The sequence below is a fragment of the Sinocyclocheilus grahami genome, unplaced genomic scaffold (genome assembly GCF_001515645.1).
Source record: "Sinocyclocheilus grahami isolate Dianchi unplaced genomic scaffold, SAMN03320097.WGS_v1.1 scaffold285.1, whole genome shotgun sequence".
Taxonomy (NCBI): domain Eukaryota; kingdom Metazoa; phylum Chordata; class Actinopteri; order Cypriniformes; family Cyprinidae; genus Sinocyclocheilus; species Sinocyclocheilus grahami.
The window spans coordinates 732,210-748,212 of NW_015505464.1; the positions used below are offsets into that span (position 1 = coordinate 732,210).

Genomic DNA, 16,003 nt, shown 5'->3' on the forward strand with positions numbered 1-16,003 from the left:
TACTTACAAACTCATATCCGCTATTAATAGGATGCCAAGACTGACATAATCAAATATAATGAATCATGTTGCATCATCTCCATAACTACTGGTCAGGTTAAATAAAGCAGGGGTGCCCAATCCTGTTCCCGGAGATCTACCTTTCTGCAAAGTTCAGCTCCAACCCTATCAAACACACATGAGCTGATTAAGATCTTCAGGAACACTTGATTGATTTCAGACAGGTGTGTTGGAGCAGGGTTTGCACTGAACTCTGCAGGAAGGTATATCTCCAGGAACAGGATTGGGCACCCCTGAAATAAAGTATGAAGAAAATGCGACCAGTGTCGTGTGTCTTGAAGGCTTACACTTGAAGCATATTACACTTGCTGCAGTTCATCCTTGGCTTCTTGAGGGTTTTTGATGGTTGAGTAGACTGCGTCGGCCTAACAGCAAACAGATGGCAAGGAACATGACTTTATGTGGAACTGTATCTTTTGTACCGTTCAGCTCCGAATAACAGTGTGTTTTTTCTGAGTTTGCCGGTTCAACCAAGCAGAACTTGTTGGTTAAGAAACCTGGTGGAAACACCAACACACCAGCATCCAAAACAGCAGTGCTGGTGCTTACAACAGGGTCTCTATGTATATCCTTATACAATTCTAACTTAGAACAGTGATAAACATGAAAACACTTGTTGCGATTCTTACTGTTATACATCTCATATTTTCTTCCTAATAATAATAATAAATCATTTTAGTTTTTTTACATGTTAAGGTTTTACAAATATATTTACCGTTGTTTGAATAGTGCAGTAAAGAGAACCCTCTGCTTCTTTTCTCTTCTCCGTTGGTTTTCTTAGATTTTCCCTTGCTTTCCTTTTAAGAGTAAATGTGGCAGAAATACTTTATAGCACATAAGCTGGTACATCAAACATCTTTAATGATGTCATGAAAGGGGTTTGATTCTGAGCAAATGTTTAAAAAAATATGATTTCATTATGTCTTATCAAATAAACAAACAGGTGTATGAACTGATCTGAAGCAGTTTAGATAGCAATTTATTCTGGCTACATACAGTTTGGCAACTTTGTGTTGTAAGTCTTAACCACTGACCCTCACCAACATTGCTTAATAATGAGTAATAAGACACTTAATAATGAGTAATATTATCTATGGCAAGCCGTTTTAGCTTAGAATATTCCCAGCGTTATTCGTCATAATTTAATTTTTACTAGTAACAATTCAATTAGAGAGCTCTAATTGAAAAATATCTTACCAGGCAGGTGAAGCGGAATAATCTGCAGCATTTCAGTTCACTGTTTCAGTTATTTAGCTTGCAGTTATGATTTTATCACTTTAGAGTGTCAGACAAAATATAAGGAGAGAAAATGAATAAAAGAGGTTGCTCAAATGAATGCTGATTTCCATTTCCTTCATATTACCTTTAGTACTGACGGTCTCACATAAGGACCAAAAAAAGGGGAAGTTTCACAGATGTAAAACATGTTCCAACGCTATCAGAAACACATTATACCTTTTTATTCATTTTTCTTCAAGTAAATGAGGCTATTTGTTGGCTAGATATTTTGTAATTCATCTTTAATACATTTTTTACACATGTAACAGGTATACCAGTAAATCTTTTGATGGAATAACAGACATCAATATGCAGCATTGCACAGTACTTACTTTTTTTTATAATACATATATGATAAGAGAAAAAAACATGGTCGTATCTCTAATAAGAGATAAGACATTTACAGTTAAAAAATAAACAATTAAAAAACCATAGGCTAAACATGTGGATTTACGTACACAGACAAAGAAAAAGCACAATATGAAGGTTAAATCATATATTTAAATCATTCTTCATAAAGCATCAAAAATGTTTATTAAACTACATTTCCCAGAATCCGTTCACATCTCATGACGTCACTTCCGGAAGCTGCAATCGCTTCCTGTATGGGTCTAAATGGGGACATGACACAGTCGTTCAGAGCTGTAAAATTTAAAATAATAATTCCGCAGGTATCTTTCCAACTGCGTGATCGCTATAATACTATTCTGCTTTAGGCGGCTGAGCGACATCGGCGGCTGCGATGGAAGCCGTGCCGCGAATGCCGATGATCTGGCTGGATCTGAAGGAGGCAGGGGAGTTTCAGTTCAGCCCGACTGTCAAACAGGTGAGGAACCAGACAGGCCTGATGGAGCCACACACTACTGTCACTGCTCCTATACACACGGAAAATAAACAAAACAGCGTGATTTTATAGGGGATCTACCCCAAAACTCAAGTTTTAGCCCAGGGCCTTGTTTTTCAGCTATTGTGTGAGCTATTCTGTGTTTTCTTAAAGGAACAGTTCAACCAAAAATATATCTGTCATTAACCAAAAATGTCTGTCAATATTTACCTACCAAGGTGTCGTTTGAAATCCGTTTGTCTTGATTTCTTTTGCGGATTTTATTTTATTTATTTTTTTATTTTTTTATACATGTAATGAAGATGGGGATGGGGACTGGTGATGTCAAACTCTAAAATGACAACAACAAAAAAAAGCATAATAAGAATGATTTACTCTTGTGCTATATTCCAAATCCCCTTTGGCCATATTATAGCGTTGTGTGAGAACCGTATAGAGACATCAAAACAATTCCTCAGTATAAATCTTACTACCACGTGACAATTGTGGTCACCATTCACTCAGATGCATCGAAAAGAACAGACATTCCGTTACAAATGACTCATTTTAAGTTACACTGACGAAGTCATATGGGTTTTGAAAGGCGTGAGAAAATGGAATGATTATTGTTTCATCTGCAATTTACTGCAGTGTCCCTTCCTGAGGATACATACTGTGTGGTAGTGAATTAAATGTTTATAGTAATGTGTTAAACTTAAAATCATGCTTCCTCATCCTTCACTTCCTCAGGATTTTTTTTAATTAGCTTTCGTCATAGTAGTTATCGGATCCATTCCTATTAAACTAGGCCAAAGGGAGAATAGCAATCTAGGTTCAGATTGTTAAATGTTGTTGTTTATGTTTATACATGGTAATTTTTAACAGTGTTGCATGCAAACAAATTGACAGAACTATTATAATTTAGTGAATCAGGAGTTCAAGAGGAACTGCTTTTTTTCTCAGATTTTGTTGTAGGTTCCATCATAAATCTTACTTTTTAATGTCTTTAATTAATTTTGTTTTGTTTGTATTGAATGGTCTTGTTAGTGGAAAATAAATAACATAACATATAAAAATAAAATAAATACACCAAATATACCAGATATTAAGAAATTCTGAACTTTTATTTCGGGAATTTGAAGAATGCAAAATAATTCATCTTTCTTTAATAATTTGTTTTTCATTGTTAATATTTGTATTCTATTGAAAATTTGTATTGTCCTGTTAGTGGCCAAAAAGCTCAGAACACTCCCCTGCTTTGTTTCTTTTGTGTATAAATCCTTATTCGCTTTTTCCCCTTTTCTCAGTTCATACTGAAGAACTACGGTGAAGATCCTGACAATTATAATGAGCAGTTGAAGAAACTGGAGCAATTGAGACAGGTAAGTCTTACAGCACGTTCAGGGTATACTTTTATTCATTATATGTGTCTTCCCTGAAAATCACACTTAACATTTCTATCAACATGCAAGCGGTGGACAGGAAGTCTATGGTTATGCATTTTGTACATTCTCTGCATTGTCTTGCCTTTCTAGAGTGCTGTTAACGTCACACGAGACTTTGAGGGCTGCAGTACCTTAAGGAAGTACTTTGGGCAACTGCACTATCTTCATAGTCGTGTGCCTTTGGGATTGGGGCAGGAAGCTGCTGTCCCGATCTCCTGGTGAGGGCACCAACCCAGCCGTCATATTTCCCTCTCGTATACTACCTGTTGTTGACTTTTAGTCTTCCGCTTACACTTTACTTGTTTAATATATATAGGACAGAGATATTTTCTGGGAAGACAGTAACCCATGAGGACATCTGCTATGAGCAGGCATGCATCCTTTATAATTTGGGTGAGTTAGTACTAGACTGATATGTATTATTCCTCTAGTCAATGCCTGCATTGTCTGTGATTTAAAATAACTACTGTGTTGTTCAGAGGAGGGTTTTGTTCAAAACCTGGCTTGTTTCCTGATTCAAGTCATGTTTGCCATGTTGTAGGAGCGCTCCATTCAATGTTGGGAGCCATGGACAACAGGGTGTCCGAAGAGGTGAGCTGAATTAGAGAAGATACAGCATACATACACCAATTTAAATATAATGTGATCTAATTTAGTGTGCACGTCGGAATTGCTGATTCAGCTACTCGTATCATCAGACTGAGAAATAATTATTTCCATTTTAGCACTTCTTCACAAATAACAGATGCATATGCATGGATGAATCATTCACAATAAGATCGAAGCGAAGCAATAGAAAAAAAGTGTGAATTTCCATGTCATGCCAAGACGTTTAAAGACATTATCAATAGTAAAATTATAACAAATTTAACAGAACAGAATTTTGTAGTGGTACAGTGCTATTTCGCCACTGTTTTACATGACACCAGATTGAGAAAATGCTTTGTGAGTTCTGTGAGCAATATGCATTGGTCAGTCAGCGAACAGACTGTGAGAAGTCTGTGGGTGTGCCACGTGACGCAGTGACTAAGGGAAAAGTGAGATTTCATACAATTCTAAATATCGGAGTTTAAGCAATATGTAAATGTTATTTTTACCTTTTAATTTTTTTCTTACATCCTAACTCTCACGTTTCACATCACTATTAGGGAATGAAAGTATCTTGCACACACTTCCAGTGCTCGGCTGGAGCATTCACCTACCTGAGAGATCACTTCAGCCACAACTTCAGTGTGGACATGAGTCACCAGATACTTAATCTCAACATCAACCTCATGCTGGTATGATCTCTTGTTAGTTTAACTCATCTGCTGTCATCTGCTAAGGGTGCTTGTTTACATTTTTTTTGGCCATGCTGAAGATTAAGGCTAAAGTACCAATTCCTGTTTTCAGGGTCAGGCCCAAGAGTGCCTGTTAGAAAAATCTATGTTGGACAACAGGAAGAGCTTTCTTGTCGCTCGGATAAGTGCCCAGGTACTTGCTTATTTTTCTACCATTTACAAGTACATTTCATCTTAAGATTATGATTCGTTGCTAAATTTGAGCATGCTCATGGCTATATATATCCCATTTGCTGGCAGTATGACTGTAAGATAAGTTTGGATATGAAATCTTTTTGTCTGCAGGTCGTGGACTATTATAAAGAGGCATGCAGAGCTCTGGAGAACTCAGAAACCGCTTCAATGTTAGGAAAGATACAGAAAGACTGGAAGAAATTAGTGCAAATGAAGATTTATTACTTTGCTGCAATTGCTCATGTGAGTCTTCTATTCAAACTGAGGTTGGATTAACTACAGAGCAGGCTGGTCAAATGTGATTTTTTTTTTTATGTTTCTAAGCGAATCATACAAATCCTTGTTCTCTCAACAGTTGCACATGGGAAAACAGGCAGAAGAGCAGCAGAAGTATGGAGAGAGGGTACAACATGCCTGTTTTTCTGTCTTCAATTTCAGCTAGTGGCCATCTGTGCTCTTTGGCATGGAAAACTAGTTTCAACCTCATCTTAGCCTCTTGTCCTTTAAAAAGATCAAGGTTTTTTTTTTAATTATTATTATTTTTTTTTAAGAAGAACAGTGTTGCTAACGTTTCTTGTATTTTATTATTGAGAGGAAGAGGATGATTTTAAAATAAGTTTGAAATGAACCCAGAAAGGAACCAGCTGTTTTGTAAACCTTTTTAATCTAATTTAATACTTTATTTTTCAACAGGTTGCTTACATTCAGAGCTCTCTAGACAAACTCAGTGAGGCAATTAAGATGGCTAAGGGTCAGCCAGACAGTGTACAGGAAGCCCTTAGATTTACCATGGATATCATTGGGGGAAAGTGAGCAGATATGATGGTTATACATAATTTACCAAAAAGGCATAATTCATTTTGTATAAAAAGTTTCAGGAAACTCATTTGTCACTTCTCATTTTAGATTTAACTCTGCCAAAAAAGACAATGACTTCATTTACCATGAATCTGTGCCAACTCTGGAGACACTGACCTCAGTGAAAGGTATTTTGGCCAACATTATGTTGTAGTGCTGTGTAACTGCATGGGAATGACTAGAATAAATGCATGTTTCTATTAGCTTAAAAAAAAAGTTAATGCTTTCCTGCCTCCATCACAGGAGCCCCACTGGTGAAAGCCTTGCCTGTAAACCCAACAGACCCCAGTGTCACTGGCCCAGACATTTTTGCAAAGCTGGTGCCCATGTCTGCCCACGAGGCCTCCTCTCTTTACAGGTTTGACTAATTAGTATCTTTATCTATATATACATATATATCTATATATACACACACACCATTCAACACTTCCTCATTCTGATAATTGTCAGTTCCCCATGTGTTATACTTGGAAGGGCAATCCAATATGGGACAAAGTGTCAAGTGTTTTACTACTAAAAACTCTTCTTTTTTTCTGTCAAATTTACAGTGAAGAGAAGGCCAAGCTGCTAAGGATTGTCATGGCAAAAATAGATAGCAGGAATGAGACATTAGAGTGAGTATGAACAGCTTAAAGAAATTTCATACAAACACATAGTATGCATCTAAATGTCTCAGTTGTCATATTCCCACAGACAGTTCATGGACTCTCTCGGTCTGGACCCAGAGTCAGTAGACAATATGGAGATGTATAATACCCTTCCTTCTGTGCTGATGGAAAAATGTGCTGCGTTGAGTGTGAGACCTGATACTGTAAAAAACCTAATTCAGTCAATGCAGGGTTAGTGGCATCACTTCAAAGTCCTTTTTCATGGTATTTTCATGTTACCAGTTATAAAGCTAAATACTTCAGGTGTACTTTTTAAATCGAGTTGTGCTTCTCAATTCAATCTATTTAATTGCTCTTTAAAAACGTACAGTTAAACATTAAAAAAGTTAAAGTTTTTGTATCCAATTTATCTTCCTCCCTCCCCAGTCCTCTCAGGTGTGTTCACCGATGTAGAAGCCTCTCTGCGGGAGATTCGAGATGTATTGGATGAGGATGAGGCAGAGGAGAGACGTTTAGAAGAGGCTGCTGGGAAGCAGGCTGTACCAGAACGGCCCTCAGCTCTGGCCGAGCTGCGGAGAGACCTGGAAAAGTATTTGGAAGCACACGAGAAAGCTAGCTTCACCAACACAGAACTTCATCGGGCCATGAATCTGCACATCAGCAATCTGAGACTCCTTGGTGGACCACTAGACACCCTTAGAGAGGCATTGCCAAGACCTCAACTTAGCGAGGGTGGGTGTTTTATGACATAATTCACATAAAAGAGCTTATGTATGTTAATGTGAATTAACATTTTTGACATTTTCAGATGAGATGGCAGGTCTCCAGACTATGAAAAGAATTTTGGGTAAAGTGCAAGAAATGCGGGACCAACGAAGCTCCCTGGAAAAGCAACTTAGAGACCTCATTCAGCAGGATGACATCACTACTTCTCTGGTTACAACTGAGCGTGCTGAAATGAAGGTATGGGCTTTACATGACTGTGCCACAATTTTTTAAAAGGGATTGTATTAGAAATCTGTCACTGCATTATAGTTTTATCTTTGCTTACTTTTCACCCATAGAAACTGTTTAAGGAACAGCTTAAGAAGTATGAGCAGGTGAAATTATACCTTGATCAGAACCTGACAGCTCAAGAGAATATCCTGAAGGCACTGACAGAAGCTAATGTGCAGTATGCCACTGTGCGCAAGGGCCTGGCAGAAACTGAACATAAGTATGACTCAAAGGAATAACATTTACGTGACAAATATGCATAAACTTTAGCAAGCGTAGCATCATCAGTATACTTACTTTTTAGATGGAACAGCACTGTACAGATGCTTGTGGCCTCCTATGAGGCCTATGAAGATCTAATGAAGAAATCTCAGGAGGGCAAAGAATTTTATGAAGATCTGGAAACAAAGGCCTCTCGCCTGTTGGAGAAAGCCAAGACTGTCTGCAAGGCTCGAAAGGAAGAGAGACAAGCCATTATGGAAAAGTAACTACAAGTTTAATCACCAATCTTTTTACCCCGTTGTTTAATTCTTTGCACAGAAACTCAAACCTCTTGGTCAGACATAGTGTCTTTCTTTCTTGTATATAATAGAAAGTTTAATGTGTTGCATCCAATTACTTTTATTTCTTCTAATTTGACTGCTTAATGTTTCACAGAGAACTAAAAAAAAAGGTGCCCCAAAGACCCACTGCCCCAAAGCCACCCCCGAAGAAAGGCCAAAGTGTGGATCCTGCCAACTTAGATGACCCTGAACTGGCAGAGCTGAGTGCTGCTATCCTAGCTCTTGGTGGAGATCTTCCAGAAGAGCTACGCAGCCTGCCTCCTGAACTTACCATTCCACCATCTGGTCATCCTTCTGTGCTTTCCAGAGCCGCTGCTAGCTCTATTCTGCGCTGGCCTGGAGCTAACTCGGGTTTACTCTACATACAACCCAGATTTTCTCCAAATTTACCATCTCCTGAAGTTCTTGCTCAGATCTCCCATTTTCAAACACCTCTCCTTTCTCAGAGTTTCAGTTACAGTCTTCCCCGGCCTCCTCTGGCAGAGCAACAGTTCCCACAGCTGCCCAACCCACAGGTCCTTCCACCACCATCTGTGCCTGGGTACTGCCCTCCATCTTCACAGAACCAACCCGGTCCACCAGTCACTCCAGTCCGACCTTCCACCACTACAGTGGATAGTGTACAGACACCTATTCCTAGCTACAGTCCTGCATCTGCCCAGGCAGTTATGCCTCGTCCTGGCCAACACCAACCGATGCCACCAGTGTCATCAGTGTATGCAGCTCCACCTCAGATGACACCCCATGTCCAGTACATGCAACAACCTGGTGCTCCCATGAGCCAACCTTCACAGGCAATGCCAGCCCCTCATCCACAGTCTCAACCTCAACCTCAGCAGGTGTTTGCTCAACAGGGTGGTCAAAATCAGCCACAGCCGTTTTACCCACCTGTACTAACTCAACAGCAAATGCCAAGAACTTTGCCTGGGCCACAGCCTCCACAGCATACTCAGCCTCAGTTCCCACAGTACATAGCCCAAGTAAGACAACCAGGACCACCAAACTTTCATCAACCACAAATCCAAGGACAGTTTAGAGCTTCAGCTACCCATGTGCAGCCCCATCAGGGTTACCCCCCTGTCTCATATGTTTCGAAGTCCCAAACTCCACAAGTTAACACTGTCACCCCGGGCCAGATGCACCATTCAGGAATACCTCCACAGATGCCACTATCCTCCCAACCAGTGCCTCCTGTGTCAATGCCACACTTGGCTCATGTTAATCAGCAAATGCCTCCATCCACCCAGCCAGTGCCCTCTATGCCATTGCCACACTTAGCCCACGTTAATCAACAAATTCCCCCTTACTCCCAGCCAGTGCCCTCTGTGTCAATGCCACACTTATCGCATGTCAATCAACAGATTCCCCCTGCTTCACAGCCACAAACACCTCCCGTCAATCAATTACCCCATGCTCCTCACCCCCAGATACCACTATCCTCTCATCATTTAGGCCCTGCTCCTCATATGCAGATACCTCCTGCCTCAAAACAGATGCCTCCTCCCCAGCAGCCACAAATGCTTGCACCATCCACTCACATGTCTCCTTCCTCTCATCCACAAATGCCCTCAGTCTCCCAACCGCTATCTCATTGCCCCCAATCACAGATAATCCCTACTCATCAACTCAACCAACAGCCAGCGTACCCAGCAGTCCCTCTGAGGGCTACTGTTCCTGTTCAACCTCAGGTACCCCATGGCCCTCTCTCATCACAGATACAAATGCACCCCAGCGCTCCTTCACAGCATCAAAACCACCCTCATCCTCAAATCCTTCCCCAGTCCTGTCCTCCAGCACTCCCTCACATTATCTACAAACCTCAGCCAACCATTCCTCCTAGCTCTGCACCTTTGAGTTTTCCAGGAGGTTTTCCTATGGTTTCCAACCAGTCTGTGGCACCTCTGCACCCTCAGTCCCAGCCACCCACTTCACAGCCTTTAGCCCCGCAACAGCTGCCCCCGGGAGGCCCAATATCGTATGCTGTTCCACAAGGTGGGAACATTGCTCCTGGAACAATGCAGCATCCTGTAGCTGCTGCTTCCCCAGGGCTTCAAAGCATGATAACTCCATCCTCAGGAGCACCAGGGGCACCACAGCCTCATGTGCTACCTTCTCCTGCCCCATCACCTTCTCCTTCTCCTTCTCCTGGTCCTCCCTCCCTTGGTATGGTCACCCAACGACCTTCTCCTGCTCTTACCCCAGTTGGAGGAGCAACATTGCCGCAGTCCTCAGTTCAGGCTCCAACACCCACTGGTCCCGTGACTCCATCTGACTCCACTTTGTTTCAGCGACAGAACTCTAGTACTGATGACTTGCTTTCCTCAAGCCCAGAGAGCCAGCATAGCGGCACCAAGGACACCGCCAATGTCTTACTACCCACAAAAGCTGACCCTCAGGAGGAACAACACAGAAAAAAAGCAGAGGCTGTGAGACTTATCCAAGGTGACCCTTACCAAGCACCAGAGAGGGTCTCAAAACTCAGTGCACAGTTAGAACGGTTTAGATCAACAGTCCAATCCTTAGAGCGCCCGACAGGGGAAGGAGGTCTGTCGAAACTTGACGCTCAATGGAAAGAACTGCAAGAGCAGCAGGAGAAGGATACTCGCCAGCTCTCTATCGCTATTGCTCGTTGCTATACCATGAAGAACCGCCATCAGTATGTGATGCCTTACGACTGCAATCGTGTTGTCTTGTGCTCCGGTAAAGATGATTACATCAATGCCAGTTTCATTGAGGACCTGTCTCCATATTGCCCCCGGCTCATTGCAACACAGGCTCCCCTCACTGGCACTGCAGCTGACTTCTGGCTCATGGTTTATGAGCAGAAAGTTTCTGTAATCGTCATGCTAGTGTCTGAGCAAGAACTGGAGAAGGTAAATCTCCTTTGGCATGAGTTTTTCTGAAAAGTTCTAGAATCCCATTGGCTTTTAAAATTATTTTATATGATTTACAATGATTTTCAATTTATTCTTAGCAAAAGGTGTTGCGGTACTTTCCATCAGAGAGAGGCCAACAACTTGCTCAGGGGCCAATCACCCTTACCCTGACCACTCAGAAGAGTACTCCTACCCATATAGAGCGCATGATAGGACTGCAGTATCGAGACCAAAGTTTGAGACGCACTGTCGTACACATTCAGTTTACTTCATGGCCTGAACTGTGAGGACTCATTCTTAAACAGTCAATCTATTAAAATTGCTAACTATCAAAACACTAATAACTTTTGTTTGTATTTTCTCACAAAAAGGGGCCTTCCAGAGAGTAAAAGCAACCTCATCCGTTTCATTCAAGAAGTCCATGGACATTACCTGCTTCAGCGCCCACTACACACTCCAGTCGTAGTGCACTGCAGGTACCATACTTTAACACATAAAGGACATTACAAATGATATTGAACACATAGACAAGGCTAAGCAAAAGCAGAAAATAACAAGTACATTTACGGTTTTGTTTCTGTTTCTCATAGCTCTGGTGTTGGCCGTACTGGCACCTTCTGTCTGCTTTATGCAGCGCTGCAAGAAATTGAGGCTGGCAATGGTATATCTGACCTGATCCAGCTGGTGAGGAAGATGAGGCAGCAAAGGAAGAACATGCTGCAAGAAAAGGTAATGGTACTCTCCCAATGAGGTTTGAGATTTTGCATAGTGTTAAGTTGATCGAATTTAATGGTACTTTTGTCAAAAAAACCTCCACAGCTTCATCTCAAATTTTGCTATGAGGCTGTCCTTAAACATACAGAGCAGGTTCTGCAACGTCATGGCATTATTACATCCCCTTGCACCAGGACCCCAAATAGCATTGCATTAAAGGTAACAACTTATTTCTTACTCGCTTGTCTTTTTATAAACCAAACAGCAGTGTGATTGTTATATTTTGTGACTTTCTAGTCATACTCACGACAGGAATCTCAGGACATTGTTCTGGGAGGAGACATGCCTATTAGTTCCATACAGGCCACCGTGGCCAAACTTAGCATTCGACCACCCAGTGTTGACCATGAACAAGAGCCCGGCCAAGACCAGATGCCCTCTGTTTCTGAAGCAGCAAGCACAGCGGAACCAGATTCTACAGATATGTCACTTCAGCCTTCTCAGGACTTGCTTTATGAAGCTATGCCTGATTCCCTCAGTCCCCCCCTCTCTTGCACCTCTTCTCCAGGTAAGACACAGTCACCTTCGCCTCCTAGTGGCGAAGGGAATGGGTTCACCGGGTCCACTCCTGCATCTCCCGTCTCAAATCACCACCCATCCACTGAAGCAGCGCCTCATGCTCCTTCTCCGCCCCCCTCCTCATCTTTAGATCTGCTTGCTTCTCTCACACCTGAAGCCTTTACTCTGGACAGTGCCCATCGAGGCAAGCAGCGGATTAGCAAGCAAAGCTTCCTTCAGCCGCAAGAAGGCAAAGGCCTGCAGGGACCACCAGAGGGCGACGATCCGCTCAGTAGTTTGGATCCTCTCTGGACACTCAACAAAAGCTGAAACAACATAACGGAGCTCTCTTTTATCTTCTCCCCCACAGGTAGTCCTCTTATGAACTGTTTCTGACCCTGTGTATCATCTTGTCCATGTTCATGCCTCTTGGACCTTATCACTGTAAGTCTGTCCGCTTGTGTTCTGAAAAGTTTTCAGTTGCCATTTTTCCAGCACTGATCCTGGTGTTTCAGGTTGCATTGCGTAAATCCAGTCTTGTCTCCTAGCATGCACTCCTAATGCCATGGTGTTTGTGATTGCCTGTAAGGTGCCTGAGTGTTGGTTCTTCTGCAGTGGGCATCTGCCTCTACACCAAAAATATAAACATTGAGAATGGAAACAGTGTGATTCAAGCTACAGTTGTCATTATCAGAAAACATATTAACAGTTTGATTGAACGACTATCTGCTCGCCCTTTGTACACATGCTGCTTGCACTGTGGGTTGTATATTATTAGTCACCGCACCTGTCTTTGAGCTACAGTGATCTGGAAAGTATATGTAGGAACAAATTGAAGCTGGTGATGAAAATACTACTTGATATGACTTGATGTACTCGTTATACTTAAAACACTTACATTTCTGAATCACTTCAGAAATCATAGCATTTTTATGAGTTGATTCTAACTGGTCATTCTTTGAACTGTGTAAATAAATCTTAACAAATGTGAATATAATGGTGTCAATTGATTTGTTTTTCAAATAAAAATAGCAAAAAAATGAAAAGAGGACAACGTTTTTTTTTGTTAGCATGGGCTCATTAGCCCCTGGTGGTAGATGCCATAACGCGTTATGTTTGAACTGTAAATAATTTATTTTATAGTGATATTTACCCAGTCTGCAGCACATCACACATTCAAATTTGTTATTTGTTCTGAAAACTTGTCATTACTTGCCTTACTCTCAGGTTGCAATTCATATTACCATATTATTTTCAATAAATGCATGTTTACTCTCAGGTTCAATTGCAATTTTGCTTCATTTAAAATTGTAAAATCCTGTACCACTAAGCTAATTTTTAAAGTGCATTACTGTCAATGCATTCTAAGTTATTTTACAGCAAGCTACAAATGATGTTGATAAATTGTTATATTTAACCCAGAATACAACTTTAATACCAGAAGTTTAACAGATGAGGACAAAGAAAAAGAAATTACTTTGTATGAAAGCCTTTTTATTTGCGAATTAGTACAAAGGTTCCCCCCGTGTTAAAAATAAAACAGAGCATTAGTTACATCCTCTACTGTCTGGTACACTGTGTAGTGTATTTGGAAAAGACTGAGAAGAGGGCAGAGCAGGCCCCCCCAAAAAAGACAAAATATTTACACCCAGTCTCTCTGCCCCCTCCCAATCTTAAGAAACAGTGCAACATTCAGGCATTTCACATCACTTTAAACATCCTCCACCTCTACTTCAGCAGCAGTAAGATACAGCAGGTTGACAGCAGTATTTCACTTCAATACTGCATGCATCTATCATGTCTAGGAATGTGCTCTGGGAAGGCAGAGCGAGCAGTAAAATCAACACAATGGAGCTTGGTGCTATTTCACTTCTCGCAATAAAACGGCTGCCATTGTATGTGGCAGCAACCCTGCCATCAAGTAAATGATGCTTTTCAGTATGGTCACGGAAATAATTATAAATCACTGTCTTCTCTCAGCACTCTGTTCTCATGTGGTTAATGCTTAATCTAATCATGTGACAAGTTAACGACTCATAAATAATTCTGAACAATTCCCAGCTGCTAGCCATACATTTGTTCTTGAGCGATAACTGGCCATACATCATCACGTCATGGTGAAAATGATTGCTTTTTGCTATTTCTCATGTTTAAACAAGATTTGAGCATCCTTACAACAGCTGCACAGCTGGTCTTATGAAACTTTAGCCGTATCAATGCCACAATCACAAACCCACTGAAAAATGCACATACGTATACTTAAAAAAAAAAAAAAAAAAATTTTGACCAATGCTACTACATGGTTTCAAGTGTGTAGTTCATAAAATTAACTAATTAAACACCAGTTCTCTCATCAACATTAACTAATATTTTTAATTCGTAAACCATGGCTAATAACAGAGTCATGTGCATTTCTATTGACTTGATCAGATGGAAATGTGTAGTTCATAAAATTAACTAATTAAACACCAGTTCTCTCATCAACATTATTAACTAATATTTTTAATTCGTAAACCATGGCTAATAACAGAGTCATGTGCATTTCTATTGACTTGATCAGATGGAAAATAATTTTCCTGGTTTCAATTGTTTTGGGGACTATAGTTATGCTTTTGCAAAAATCTAAACAATAGGGGGAATTTATAAAACGACAATATGCAATGGTATCAAACTCCTTAATCTTTAAAGTTTAAAGCATCATGTTTCAAATTGATAAGTTATAAAGTGCAACAAAAACCACCTATGACTCACTTGTATTGAAAATGGGTACACGTTTGGTAGACTTACCAAACCATAAATAAAATTTAAAAAATTGCCAGTGGAATGCACATCCAGACAAACTTAACTTAAATGTAGAAAAATCTCTGCTGCTGTCTAATGAAACTAAAGAAGTCTCTCAGTGCATTTTAATATTTCAATTTCAGTTTTCACGAATGTGTGCGTTTGCCCTGAAAGATAACCACAAAATTGGTTGACTGCTATGGCTATATGAAAAATAGGCCAAACCAATGCACACATTAGTGTGGTTTCTGCAGAGCTGGATTGGATATACTAATGTTTTATCATACACACACTTACAAACCGGGCCCAAATACACAGTAACAACTAATGGTCATGGCGCTACAAAAAAAAAAAATTTTAATACAGCAAATTAAGAAAATATACACATCTAGTAATAAAAAACAGCCCTGTCCATCACTTTTCAGCACAGAGAGGCATCGAACTCCTCCAGAGGTGTTCATCATCTGCTGCATTTAAAATGACATTGGGTGATTCGTACTGACGGCTTAGCTAAAAATGTACCTGGCATACAGGTGCTGTAGAAATTAACCCTACTAAATGTTCATTCAGGATTTCAGGAAACAGATATGACATCACAGCATGTCCCAAGGAACATTTTTCACGTGTTTAAGGCAGGACTGGAATGAGAACATCTCCCCTTCTCTTTTCTCTAGCCACCCTTCTTGCTGCCTGACATCTGTCAGTAACTGACTTGATCAATATAATCATATTATTTCGGTGTAAGTTAGTCAAAGCTTTTCTTGTATATTAAAATGTATGACCACATCTCCACTTCAACTTATCTATAAGCCAAGTTTCATACAAATTGTTAGAAATTTCACTAATAAATAATTGATTTCAATATTAAAAACAGATCCGCCCCTCACCCGAGAGTCAGACGTATACAGTATGCTCTTACAAACACAACC

At 40.5% G+C, this 16,003-nt stretch overlaps 1 protein-coding gene across 3 annotated transcripts; it reads left to right on the top strand.

Moving 5' to 3' along the window:
- The first annotated feature begins 1,906 nt into the window (after positions 1-1,906).
- ptpn23a (protein tyrosine phosphatase, non-receptor type 23, a) lies at positions 1,907-12,963 on the top strand. 3 transcript variants are annotated; one of them, XM_016292433.1, is made up of 24 exons: positions 1,907-2,164; positions 3,469-3,543; positions 3,697-3,824; positions 3,923-3,999; positions 4,148-4,197; positions 4,755-4,886; positions 4,999-5,079; positions 5,232-5,363; positions 5,476-5,523; positions 5,814-5,929; positions 6,027-6,106; positions 6,222-6,336; positions 6,527-6,592; positions 6,672-6,817; positions 7,013-7,318; positions 7,395-7,549; positions 7,651-7,802; positions 7,887-8,066; positions 8,240-11,018; positions 11,120-11,304; positions 11,393-11,497; positions 11,612-11,750; positions 11,841-11,954; positions 12,664-12,963. In XM_016292433.1, exons 1-24 carry the CDS (start codon positions 2,081-2,083, stop codon positions 12,676-12,678), a joined length of 5,460 nt encoding a protein of 1,819 aa, XP_016147919.1. In that variant the 5' UTR covers positions 1,907-2,080; the 3' UTR covers positions 12,679-12,963. The 3 variants fall into 3 exon arrangements, with proteins under 3 accessions (XP_016147919.1, XP_016147918.1, XP_016147920.1); XM_016292432.1 differs by having other exon boundaries at positions 1,910-2,164; positions 12,033-12,963; XM_016292434.1 differs by lacking the exons at positions 1,907-2,164; positions 3,469-3,543; positions 3,697-3,824; ... (4 more) ...; positions 5,232-5,363; positions 5,476-5,523 and adding an exon at positions 5,550-5,637 and having other exon boundaries at positions 12,033-12,963.
- The last annotated feature ends 3,040 nt before the right edge of the window (positions 12,964-16,003 follow it).